The sequence below is a fragment of the Suncus etruscus genome, chromosome 14 (genome assembly GCF_024139225.1).
Source record: "Suncus etruscus isolate mSunEtr1 chromosome 14, mSunEtr1.pri.cur, whole genome shotgun sequence".
Lineage (NCBI taxonomy): Eukaryota > Metazoa > Chordata > Mammalia > Eulipotyphla > Soricidae > Suncus > Suncus etruscus.
In genome coordinates, this window is record NC_064861.1 from 62,726,203 (window position 1) to 62,739,807 (window position 13,605).

Genomic DNA, 13,605 nt, shown 5'->3' on the forward strand with positions numbered 1-13,605 from the left:
CGAACCACCATCCTTCTGCTTGAAAGGCAAACACCTTACCTCCATGCTATCTCTCCGACCCCAGCATTTGAGTTTTAAGTCCCTGACTTGGGTGTATGCTAAAGTTGTATAGTCAAATAAATTAAGATGATTTAGTGGCTGAAGAGATAGTACAGATGATAGGGCTCTTTTATATCTAATACAAAACAAAGTAACTGATAGGCTTTGTTTTATTTTGTTTCAGTTTTGATGAAGCAGGAACACAGAGAAGAAATTGACTTGTCTTCAGTTCCATCACTGCCTGTGCCTCATCCTACCCAGAGCCAGAGATCACCCTCAGATGCAGGTCACCCATGTGATGGTGTACTGTCAGCACAGAGAAACTTGGTTTGTCCTATTCAGCAAACATACGAATCCCTGATAACCTCATCCCACCTGACACAGTTGCAGTGTAGGGATGAGAGTTCTGGTAAAGAACAGCATATGATACCTTCTTCAGTCATTCACCAGCCTTTTCAAGTTGTACCATCACCTGTGGCGTCTTCCTATCAGCCTATGCAAAGTAATGTTGTATACAATGGACCATCATGTCTTCCTACTAATGCTGCCTCTAGTCAAGAATTTGATGCCGTTTTGTTTCAGCAGGATGCAGCTCTTCCTAGTTTAATAAATCTTGGCTGTCAACCACCTTCATCTATACCATTTCATTCCTCTAATTCAAGCTCAGCAGGACACCTCTTAGCCCATTCACCTCATTCTGTGCAGACCCTGCCTCATCTGCCATCGGCAGGATACCATTGTTCGAACACAGGACAACGATCTCTTTCTTCTCCAGTACCTGATCAGGTCACAGGTCAGCCTTCCCCTCAGTTGCAGCCCATTACATATAGCCCCTCCCATTCAGGATCTGCTGCAACAGCCTCCCCAACAGCCTCTTGTCCCCTGGCCAGTTCTCCACTTTCAGGGCCACCATCACCATCTCCTCAGCTACAGCCTATGCCTTACCAGAATACGAGCTCAGGAACTGCCTCGTCGCCGTCTCTGACCACCAGAATGCACTCTGGACAACACTCAACTCAAGCACAAAGTACAGGCCAGAGAGCTCTTTCTGCTTCTTCGACCTTAATATGTCACAATTTGTGTGATCCAGTTTCATTTCCACCTGATGAATCAACTGTGAACATTAAACCTGATCCTGAAGAGCCTAACTTCTCGACCATTGGTCTTCAGGACATCACTTTAGATGATGGTAGGTTCTTTGTTATTTTCTTGAAATAGCATCTATTTAGGAACTTCCTTCTTCAAGAATCATGGATTTCATTGGAATCTAGTTGGGCATTTAAACAAGTTGTTGCTAGAAATGTTTATATATGATTGGAAATAAATCTGTATTTTAGGCTGTGTGTGTGACTTAGGACTTCAGTAAAGAACACATGCCTCGGGGGCCGGGCGGTGGCGCAAGAGGTAAGGTGCCTGCCTTGCCTGCGCTAGCCTTGGACGGACCGTGGTTCGATCCCCCGGTGTCCCATATGGTCCCCCAAGCCAGGAGCGACTTCTGAGCGCATAGCCAGGAGTAACCCCTGAGCGTTACCGGGTGTGGCCCAAAAACCAAAAAAAAAAAAAAAAAAGAACACATGCCTCTCATCTGTGAAGTATAGGTTCAATCCTTAACTGGTATTGCTTCCTACCCCCCTACAAAAAACAAAAACAAAACAACTGCCTGCTTTAAAGTTAGTTTGTTTGGGAGCCACACCCAGCAGCGCTCAGGGGTTACTCCTGGCTCTGTGCTCAGAAATTATTCCTGCCAGGCTGGGGAGACCAAATGGGATGCTAGGAATCAAAACTGGGTCCCCCGGGTCATCTGTGTGCAAGGCATACACCGTTACCTGCTATATTATTGCTCCAGCCCCGCTTTAAAGTTTAATTTACTTCTAAAATTTATATTACAAAGAGTAAGGCATTGGATGATAATTCACATTCTTTTGTGTTGGAACTTCAGGCTTGAGATTTAGACAGTGTCTTCATAAGCAATATAGTGAGGTCATTGTCAAGTTCAGGGGCATTTCATTCAGTAAACATTACTGAATGTCATTCATTTGCAAGACCCAAAACTAGATGCTGGGAATATTAGGGATGTATTAAGATCAAATTTCTTTTGGGGGGGGGGGGTTTGGGTCACAACCGGCAGCACTCAGGGGTTACTCCTGGCTCTATGCTAAGAAATCACCCCTGGCAGACACCGTCCCTCTGCATGAAAGGCAAATGCCTTACCTCCATGCTATCTCTCTGGCCCCAAGGTCAAATTTCTATCTTTAAAATTTACTTGGCTTGGGCCGGAGAGATAACATGGAGGTAAGGCATTTGCCTTGCATGCAGAAGGACGTTGGTTCCAATCCTGGCATCCCATATGGTCCCCTGAGCCTGCCGGTGTGACCCAAAAACCAAAAAAAAAAGAAAAATTTACTCGCTTCTTTTTATATTTTTGGGTAGTCTCTCAAACTGTCATCTGGGTACCTGGGGCTCCCTTCCAGTTATTCTCAGCCCAGTTCAGCCTATGGTTCATTTTCTGATTGTTTGATTTGTTTTTGTTTTGTTTTTTGGGCCATACCTGGGGGTGCTCAGGGGTTACTCCTGGCTGTCTGCTCAGAAATAGCTTCTGGCAGGCATGGGGGACCATATGGGACTCTGGGATTCGAACCAACCACCTTCGGTCCTGGATCAGCTGCTTGCAAGGCAAATGCCACTGTGCTATCTCTCCGGCCTTTGATTGTTTGATTTTTACTCTGGGTTTTTGAGCCTCTTTTGGCAGTGCTCAGGATCATATGTGGTCCAGGGCATCAGATTTAGTCAGGCAAACATAAGCAATTGTCTTTACATCTTTACTCCCTCTAGCCCAGGACTTGTAGGTGGCCGATCGGATTTGATTCAGCACCCTATATGGTTCCCCAAACCTGCCAGATGTGATCATTGAGTTCAGAGTCAAAAGTAAGCCTGAGTGCCTTAGGGTGTTCGTGCCTCCCCAACCCCCAAATAATAAAAAACAACATTAAGAAACCAGTAGAGGGGCCGGAGAGATGGCATGGAGGTAAGGCGTTTGCCTTTCATGCAGGAGGTCATCGGTTCGAATCCTGGCGTCCCATATGGTCCCCCGTGCCTGCCAGGAGCAGTTTCTGAGCACGGAGCCAGGAAAAACCCCTGAGCACTGCCGGGCGTGACCCAAAAGCCACAAAAAAAAAAAGAAAAAAGAAAGAAAGAAAGAAAAGAAACCAGTAGAGAGATTTGACAAATACCATAAGGATTCAACAAGATCTCTTTGAAGGAGACATTTGAACCAATGAATGGTGGAGAGTTTTTATTTGTTTTGGTTTGGAGGCCATACCAGTTGGGGGGTTACTTCTGACTCTGTGCTCAGAAATGACTCCAACTAAGCTTGAGGGGACCATGTGGGATGTCAGGGATCAAACCCCAAGTTGGCCGCATGCAAGATAAATGTCCTCCCCACTGTGCCTATTAATCTGGCCCTGACTATGTTCTTTATGGCTAAGAGGACAAGTCTAATCACTAGAAGGACCAGAAAGCTGTTTCTGGGAGCATCACACTTAATCTGTGACTGGAGGGCAAATAGTATATTAGAAATGACTTTCAGGGCCCAGAGAGATAGCACAGCGGCGTTTGCCTTGCAAGCAGCCAATCCAGGACCAAAGGTGGTTGGTTCGAATCCCGGTGTCCCATATGGTCCCCCGTGCCTGCCAGGAGCTATTTCTGAGCAGACAGCCAGGAGTAACCCCTGTGCACCGCCGGGTGTGGCCCAAAAACCAAAAAAAAAAACAATGACTTTCAAAACGGAGTATGTATGTGCCTGATCAGTAATTAAAAACAGTGGATTTAGGGGCCGGAGAGAGCACAGCAGCGTTTGCCTTGCAAGCAGCCATCAGCCGACCCAGGACCTAACGTGGTTGGTTCGAATCCCGGTATCCCATATGGTCCCCTCGTGCCTGCCAGGGTTTATTTCTGAGCAGATAGCCAGGAGTAACCCCTGAGCACCACCGGGTGTGGGCCAAAAACCGGAAGGAAAAAAAAAAGGATTTGTGTGAAATGAAGCTAGCTATAGTTTGTTTCCCAGGTTCCCAATTGTTATCTAATTTACCCCTTACAAATTCTCTGTCTAGGAGGTGGGAGTGATGTTTAGAGAATTGAGCTTTCAGAAGGTCATGTAACTGGTAAATAGCAGAGCTGATACTGGAACCAGATCTTTTCATTCTTGTCTTTTTCTTGCAGCACTGCAGCTGCCTTTAAATAACAGCAAGCCATGGTATTTAGAACTTAGTGCTAAAAGAGATTCTGTAAGCTTTTTGTTTATTTCTAGAAAATAGAACATTCTCCAGGAATGCTTGCACAGAATTCCAGTTAACAAATGTTTGTAGTGCATCTGGTCTGTTAAACTTGTGTCAGGAGTAATTTGAGGGATCTAGATGTACAATTAAAGGCCAGCGCACTACTGTTTACTTAATGATCGGCCCAGGTAGAAAGATTATCATTCTGATGCAAAACAAAATTTTTTTTGTGGTTTTTGGGTCACACCCAGCAGTGCTCAGGGACCATATGCGACGCCGGGATTTGAACCGATGACCTTCTGCATGAAAGGCAAATGCCTTGCCTCCATGCTGTCTCTCTGGCCCTGCTAAAGAAATTTTAAATAAAGGCTTTAATTTTTCAGTTTTTAGTTTTTGGGTCATGCCTGATGATTCATACCTGGTCACTCATTTATACATGAGTTACTCATGACTCTAGTCAGGAATTAGCCCTGATGGTGCTCAGGGGACCATATGGTTTTTGGTTTGGGGGGTTGAGGTCACACCCAGCAGCATTCGGGTTACTCCTGGCTCTACACACAGAAATCACTTCTGGTAGGTTCAGGGGACCATATGGATGCAGGGGACCAAACAAGTACTGGGCACATTCAAGGCAAGTTCCTTGCCTATTGTACTGTCTCTCCAGCTCCAAGATATATACACTTTTAAAATTCAGTATACCTCAGTTTAGTAAATTTCATGTAGTCATTCTTTAGTTTTAGACTACCTTAAACTAAAAGACCTTTTTGTTTGTTTTTGGGCCACACCTGGTGGCCATCAGGTGTTACTCCTGGCTCTGCTCAGAAATCGCTTCTGACAGTCTCAGGGAACCATATAGTATGCCGGAATCAAACCCAAGGCCATCCTAGGTCAGCTGTGTGCAAAGTAAAAACCCTATCACTGTATCACTGTACTACTACTTCGGCCCCCAAAAGACTTTTTTTTTTTTTTTTTGGTTTTTGGATCACACCCAGCGGTGCTCAGGGGTTAGTCCTGGATCTATGCTCAGAAATCGCTCCTGGCAGGCTCAGGGGACCATATGGGATGCCAGGATTCAAACCACCATCCTTCTGCGTCTAAGGCAACCGTCTTACTGCTGCGCTCTCTCTCCAGCCCAGACTTTTTTAAGATTACTATTTCTATCATTTTTATTCTTGAAATAATGGTTGATGTCAAAAATGAGAGATAATCTACTGCCTACTTGTGGTGGAACAGAGACAATTTTTGAAGGGAGAGAGACAGGGATAAATTACCCCTGATACGGTTGGTGCTTGGGGCTACCATGGCCACACTTGGGGGTATTGGGTCTTAGAGAACAGTCTGGTCCTAGGGATTGAGTCCAGGGTTTTGAACTTGAAAGGATGTGCTATGCCACTTATATTTCTCCATCCTTACATGAAATTTATTGTGATCTTACCAGTTTTTCTAGTTTCAGTTTGGAATTTCAGTTCTTTAAGTTTGGGGTTTGTTTTCTTTTTTTCTTTAAATTTTTGTTTTCCAAATTAATATATTCTCATCTAGTGAAAAAGTCAACATTGAACCTGCTATTCTAATTAACCAATAATTTGGGAAAGAGGGAGAAATTAGGGGCCAGATCGGTAGCACAGCAGTAGGGTGTTTGCCTTTCACAAGGCTGATCCAGGATGGGCCTCGTTCAATCCCCGGCATCCCATATGGTCCCTCAAGCCAGGAGCAATTTCTGAGTGCATAACCAGGAGTAACCCCTGAGTGTCACTGAGTGTGGCCTAAAAAATAAATAACAAGAAGCTGGAGTGATAGGACAGCAGGGTTAAGTACTTGATCTGCTTGTGTCTGACCCAGGTTTGATCTCCAGCATCCCATATGGTACCCCAAGTACTGCCAGGATTCCTGAGTTCAGAGTCATGAGTAAGCCCTGAGGCCTGTCAGATGTGCTCCCCAAACCCCTCAAAAAAAAAAAAAAGCAAGTTTATATAAATGCTCCATTTATTGTATTAGACATAATTAAGAAAAGTTATCTCAGGGCCGGGAAGGTGGCGCTAAAGGTAAGGTGTCTGCCTTGCAAGCGCTAGCGTAGGACGGACCGCGGTTCGATCCCGAGGTGTCCCATATGGTCCCCCCAAGCCAGGGGCGATTTCTGAGCGCATAGCCAGGAGTAATCCCTGAGCGTCAAACGGGTGTGGCCCAAAAACCAAAAAAAAAAAGAAAAGAAAAGTTATCTCGGGGCCGGAGAGATAGCATGGAGGTAAGGCGTTTGCCTTTCATGCAGAAGGTCATCGATTCGAATCCCGACATCCCATATGGTCCCCCGAACTTCCCAGGAGCGATTTCTGAGCATGGAGCCAGGAGTAACCCCTGAGTGCTGCCAGGTGTGACCCAAAAATATATGAGAGAGAGAGAGAAGTAGAGGAAGAGAGGGAAATGAGAAAGGAAGAAGAGGGAGAGAGGGAAAGGGAGAAAGAAAGGAGTAAGAGGGTGAGAGAGAGAGAGAGAGAGAGAGAGAGAAGGAGGAGGAGGAGGAAGAAAGGAAGGAGAAGAGAGGAGAGGGAGGAGAGAGAGAGGAGAAAGTTATCTCAAAAAAATAATAGGGGCTGGAGCAGTGGCTCAAGTTGTAGGGTGTTTGCCTTGCACATGGCTAACCTAGGATGGACCACAGTTCCATCCCCTGGCATCCCATATGGTCCTTCAAGCCAAGAGCAGTTTCTGAGCACATAGCCAGGAGTAACCCCTGAGAGTTACTAGTGTGGCCCAAAACCCAAAAAAGGGAAAAAAAGTTATCATGGGCAAGAGTGATAGTATATTGAGTAGAACGTTTGCCTTGCATGCAGCCAACCCAGGTTCAATCCCAACATCCCATACCACTAAGAGTAATTTCTGAGTACAGAGCCAGGAGTATGTCTGAGCATCATGGGGTATGGCCCAAAAACAAAAAGGAACAAAAATTTATTAAAAGGATCAGTGGTAAGAGTCAAGAGATAATACAGTGGTAAGTCACTTGACCTTGCATATAATTCCCTTGGGCTTGTTGATCTCTGCATACCATACGGTCTCCCTCAAGTACTACCAGAAATGATCCCTGGATGCAGCAAACCCAGAAGTAAGTCCTGAGTACAGCCAGGGGCTTCCTCAAATACCTGCCCCCCCCACCCCGCTTAAAAAAAAAAAAAAAAAACAGGTGGACCTGTAGAGATAGCACAGCAACGTTTGCCTTGCAAGCAGCCGATCCAGGACCAAAGGTGATTGGTTCGAATCCCGGTGTCCCATATGGTCCCCCGTACCTGCCAGGAGCTATTTCTGAGCAGACAGCCAGGAGTAACCCCTGAGCACTGCCGGGTGTGACCCAAAAAACAAAAAAACAAAAAAAATAAAACAGGTTATGGAGGAAACACAAAAGAAAGTCCTAACTTTTTGCAAAGTTTTACTTTAAATGTATTTATTTATTTTCGTTTTTATCACACCCAGCTGTGCTCAGGGCTTGCTCCTGCCTCTACAGGATCACATTTGGTGGAGTATGGGGAGCAATGTGGGGTGCCAGGGATTAAACCATTAAACCCTGGTTGAATGTAAGGCAAGCTCCCTACCCTCTGTACTATTGCTCAGAACTATTCTGCTTTTTTTGTGTTGTCAAAATATACTGCCATTACACTTCTGAAAATGTTGCCAGTCAAAGAAGAAGTACAAGGGTTAAGGTGCTCGTTTTGAATGCCATTGCTTCAACTGACCCAAATTCAATCCCTGGCACTACAATGCATATGGCTCCCTGAGCACTGTTAGTATGACCCAAACCTATCCCTCTGCCCAAAATGCTTTGGGGTCAGAGAGATATACAGTATTTTATATAGATGGATGTATATAGGATTAAGGCTTTGGATACACCCAACTGCACTTCAATCCCTGATACCACATCGGTTCTCCCAAACATTCCTACTTGAGGCTTTCCCACCAAAAAAAAAAAAAGTTTGGAACTGGATAGATAGCATAGTGGGTAGAGCACTTTTGCCTGTAGCCGACTCAAGCTCAAGCCCCAGGACTCCCAAGGTCCTCCGAGCTCTGCCAGAAGTGATCCTTGATAAACAGAGTAGAGTAAGCGAGTAAGCCCTGAGCACCACTGATCCAGCCCACAAAATAACTTTTCTAGGGGCCGGGCGGTGGCGCTGGAGGTAAGGTGCCTGCCTTGCCTGCGCTAGCCTAGGATGGACCGCGGTTCGATCCCCCGGCGTCCCATATGGTCCCCCAAGAAGCCAGGAGCAACTTCTGAGCACATAGCCAGGAGTAACCCCTGAGCGTCACAGGGTGTGGCCCAAAAACCAAAAAAAAAAAAAAATAATAATAACTTTTCTAGCTTCATTAGCACTATATGGTTCCCCAAGCACTGCTGGGCAAGACACCACGCACAACCAGAAGTAGCCTCTGAGCACTGTCATTATGGCCCCATAACAAAGGGAAAATATTTTTTGCATGTATGAGTAGTACGATTTTACTTACATGGTACAATTTGTATACCTAGAAATATAATTTTCTTAGACATTTCTATACATTATAATATGCATGCCCAGTAGGATATATATTCAACAGTACAGTAGAATAAAAGTTGTCACAGCTGTTCTCTACATTTTAACTGAGATTATAGGTTTATGAAACAAGATATGGGCCCATTTAATTTGTGATTGAACTAACTGAATTTTGTTTCAGTATACTTTAGGGTCCCTGAGTTTCCACTTGCCTTCTTTTGTTCATAAACGAATCAAGCTGCAGCTGTACTCTTCTTCACCAGAGAAAAGGTTGCCTGTTAAATATAACCTGACCTGCTACTGGGATGAAAACTGACACTGCCACTTGCAGGCTCTGTGTAGTAACCACTGATGCAGAATGTAGGACAGTTGTTAATTCAACTCTAAACAAGGACTTTAGACATGACCTCAGCTGCTGCAGTTCCCAGTGTAGATAGAGGCTGCTTTCAAAGTGGCACAGAATGCTAAATACAGGATTGGGGGGTTACCTCAGATGCTGATAGGGATGAGGAGCAGAGGTAAATACTATTGTTACTACAAGGCCTTACTGGCCTATTCAATCTGTCTGTTCCTTTTCTGTTTTGGGGTCATACCCAGCAGTACACAGAGCTTACTCCTGGCTCTGCACTTAGAGATTGATACTGGCAAGGCTGATATTCTATACCAGAGATGATCCTAGGTCAGCCATCTCCATTATCCCATATGAGCACAGCCAGGAGTATCCCTGAGCATCACAAAGTGTGGACCAAAAAAAAAAAAAAAAAAAAAAAACCTTGCAAGGATATTTCAAAGAGCTAAAGTATATGCTGTATGTCTGCTAGCCCAGGTTCAGTCCTAAATCTTGTGAGTATTGCAACAATTGCTTTCTGAGCACCACCAAATATATTACCCCTTAGTCGCCCATCCCCAATTTAAAAAAATTTTAAATACTTCCAGAGGACCAGGAATGTGACTCAGTGGCTTGTATGTTTCCTGTTTTAGTTTCTAACACTGCTAAATATATACATACTATAAATACTATAATCTTTTTATTGTTTGTTTGCATTTTTGAGCCACACCCAGTGGCACTCAGGCTCGGGGGAGCATATGGGATGCCGGAGATAGAACCTGGGTCGACTGCATGCAGGGCAAATGCCCTATCCACTATTTCTCTGGGCCCCAATACATACTGTAGTCTTTAAGTTAGCTTTGTAAATAGGTAATTGCTAGAGGATTGAAAGATAACACAGTGGATAGGGAACTTGCCTTGCATTCAACTGACCTGGGTTTGGGCTTGGGGTTGTACATAGCCATGCTCAGGATCTTCTCTTAGCTCTATTTGGGGGGTGCTCACAGCAGTGTGCAGGGAACACATGGTGTTAGGGATTGAACATAGGCCTCCTGCACGAAGAGCACGTGCTCAGCCCCTTTGAGTTATCTCTGACTGTTTTGTTTTCATTACCTGCCAGATATGAGGGTATTAAATACAGCTCAAAGAGACTACATATTAGATTCTTCTTCAGGCTAAAAATAAGCATTCTTTAGGATCTATGCTACCTCCTTTTATTTTAAGTTACATAGCAAAAGCCAATAATTCCTTATAGGCCAAAGGTGATCGATAGGCTTTAGCTCCCCTAACATATTTTAGACTTAAGGCAGGCATCCTAATACATCAGTCACTAACGTTTTGGGGTTTTTTGTCTGTGAATTTTGTTTTCTTTTGGGGGAGGTACACCCAGCTGTGCTCAGGGTTCCTGTTTTGTGTTCAGGAATCACTTCTGGCATTGTTCAGGAGAACATATAATGTGGTACCAGGGTTGACCACATGCAAGGCAAGCTCTTGTATGGTTGTTTTTTGTTGTTGTTGTTTTTTGGGATTTTTGTTTTTTTGGGTTTGGGGTCACACCGGCAGTGCTCAGGGGTTGCTCCTGGCAGGCTCAGGGGACCATATGGGATGCCGGGATTCGAACTACCGTCCTTCTTCATGCAAGGCAAACGCCTTACCTCCATGCTATCTCGCCCGCCTCACAAAGCAAGCTCTTTAATTTCTGTACTATCTAGCTCTTCATTCCAAACACAGTTTAATCCATTTATATAATTTAAAAACATAAATATGTATATGTTTTGGTTTTAAATCACACACAGATATGCTCAGGGGTTGTTCCTGAGCATCAGAAGACCCGTGCAATGCTAAGAATAAAGCCAAGCTTGTTGGCCTTTTGGCCTATGGGGCTACCTTTTATAGCCCCTACTGAATTTTTTTGGGGGGTGAGACTTAAGTACAGTGATATATAACAGAGAACCCTAGTATATATAACAAAAACATATATAGAGGCTAGAGAGATAGCACAGCTGGTAGGGCATTTGCCTTGTATACAGCCAACCCAGTTTCAATTCCAAATATTCCATATGGTCCCCTGAGCCTCCCAAGAATGATTTGTTTTTTTGGTTTTTGGGCCACACCCGTTTGACGCTCAGGGGTTACTCCTGGCTATGTGCTCAGAAATAGCCCCTGGCTTGGGAGGACCATATGGGAGACCGGGGTAGGGCCACCTTCCCGGTCCCCAAGAATGATTTCTATGTGCAGAGCCAGGAGTAACCCTTGAGCACTTGCCAGGTAATGGCCCAAAACAAACATTTTTAATTAAAAAATGAATATATAAAAAATAAAATAAATATATATACTAAAATAAATATACTGCCCGCACGCACACACACGCACACACACACACACACACACACACACACACACACACACACACGACAGCCTCACAGGCCAGTTCTTTGTATTTTGTTTGTTTTGGGTCCCCTCCCAGCTGCACTCCCCACTATTCTCAGAAGGCCATGTGATGCCAGAGATTGAACCCCACCCTACCACCTGCAAAATTTACACACTAGCCCTACAAAGCAGTTATTAACTCTTATTAAAGAAAATGTAGGGGTTGGGGAGATAGCATGGAGGTAAGGCTTTGCCTTGCATGCAGAAGTACAATAGTTTGAATCCCGGCATCTCATTTGGTCCCCGGCCAGGAATGATTTCTGAGCGTAGAGCCAGGAGTAACATCTGAGCGCTGCCAGGTGTGACCCAAAAACCAAAAAAAAAAAAAAAAAAAGAAAGAAAATGTAGACAATGTTTGAAGAAAAAACAAAAGTCTGCTTCCTTAAGCAAGGTATAGAGGGTGGGGCTGAAGTGAGTTTTAACCAAGCTGTGTCTGATCAAGTGGGAGGCTTTTTCTTGGAGTTCACCCTTGGCAATGTTTTATCACAGTATGGTTTCTGTTCCTGGTGGAGATGAGGACTGAGGTGCAAGGGAATTGGCTGAGTCTTAACCTTGACAGGACAGCCCCAGTAATGGGAGATACCTTTTCCCTTCAGAAAAATAAAATGCAGTTTGCAATCTTCTGACCTTCTATTTTGCTTTGTTTCCTTTTATCATTTCTTTTATTTTTTGTTTTTGTGTCATACCTATTGGTTCTCAGGGCTTTCTCTTGCCTCTGTGTTGAGTGATCACTCTAAGCAATGCTCAAGGAACTACATGATGTTGGGGATCAAACAGGGACCAGCATGTGCAAGGCAAGCGCGTTGACTCCTGAACCCCTGTATCTCTCTTGACATCCCACCGATTTTTAAAATGCCAGTTTCAATTTGCTGAGTTGGTTATATCTTGTTAATGGAATGTAACCTTTGTTGTATAGGGGGATACATACATACATATGTATACATTCTTCAATGATACCAAATTTTCCTGTGCATTTATTTGTAAACTTCTACCTTAATACTTTGATTTTGTGGTCTGAATTAGAGCCCAAGAGTTTATATTTTTAAATGCCCTCATAATTCCAGTGTAACTTTAGACATCTGGTACTGTTACTGATGTAGCCTGATAAAAACTAGTGTATTTGATTGAAAATCATCATTATAACTTTTTTAATTAATGCTTTTACTTATTATTTATGTTGGTGTTTGAATCACAACCAGCATTGCTCAGAGCTTATTTCTTCCTCTGCACTTAGGAACCACTCCTTGTGGGGCTCAAAGGGCCATATGGATGCCAGGGTTTGAAACCAGGTCTGCTACTTACAAAGCAAATGCCCTACGTGCTGTACTGTCTTATCACTCCAGCTCCATCCCCTTTTAATTTTTGAAGATAAATCAAATTTGTACTATTTGAACTTTTTTTTTCTGGGTCACGCTTTGCGGTACTCAGGGGATACTCCTGGCTCTGTGCTCAGAAATCGCTCCTGGCAGGCTTAGGGGACCATATGGGATGCCGGGAATCAAATTAGGGTTGTCCTGGGTTGGCCATGTGCAAGACAAATGCCCTACCACTGCATTATGGTTCCAGCCCCCTATTTGAACTCTTAATATTTACATTAGCTAATACAATTTGGGACACCTATTTTAGGCAATGATTGACAGATCAAGTACAATCTAAAATCCTCTATTCAAAAAATAGAGAAATAGGTTGGGCACTATGGCGAATTAAGTTACCTTCTGGTTTGTTCCATTCAGTAGTGATGTTGTCTTCTTTGACACAGACCAGTTTATGTCTGACTTGGAACACCAGCCATCAGGTTCAGCAGAGAAATGGCCTAATCACAGTGAGTTCTCATATCCAGCTCCTTTCTGGAGAATCTAGAGGGTGAGTGTTGATCAAAATGTTTTTTTGTTTTTGTGCTGAAATCTGATATTTGCATGCAGTGGCTGGATTTGCATGTGCTCTTTAGGCGGGGGTACACTGGGTACCTTCTTGGTCGGCCTACTCCATATCTTTGGAGTTACACTTTAACTGTAAGATTTGGCTT

The 13,605-nt window shown here is 44.0% G+C and overlaps 1 protein-coding gene across 2 annotated transcripts in view; it reads left to right on the forward strand.

Moving 5' to 3' along the window:
• The window catches only part of NFATC3 (nuclear factor of activated T cells 3), a 126,977-nt gene that overhangs the window by 103,109 nt on the left and 10,263 nt on the right, over window positions 1-13,605 (forward strand). The window contains exons 9-10 of one of the 2 annotated variants that reach the window (XM_049786338.1): window positions 224-1,228; window positions 13,339-13,442. In XM_049786338.1, the coding sequence (XP_049642295.1) occupies window positions 224-1,228; window positions 13,339-13,439 (1,106 nt within the window). In that variant the 3' untranslated portion in view covers window positions 13,440-13,442. The remainder of the gene's footprint in view (window positions 1-223; window positions 1,229-13,338; window positions 13,443-13,605) is intronic. The other variant, XM_049786337.1, reaches the window with a different exon arrangement.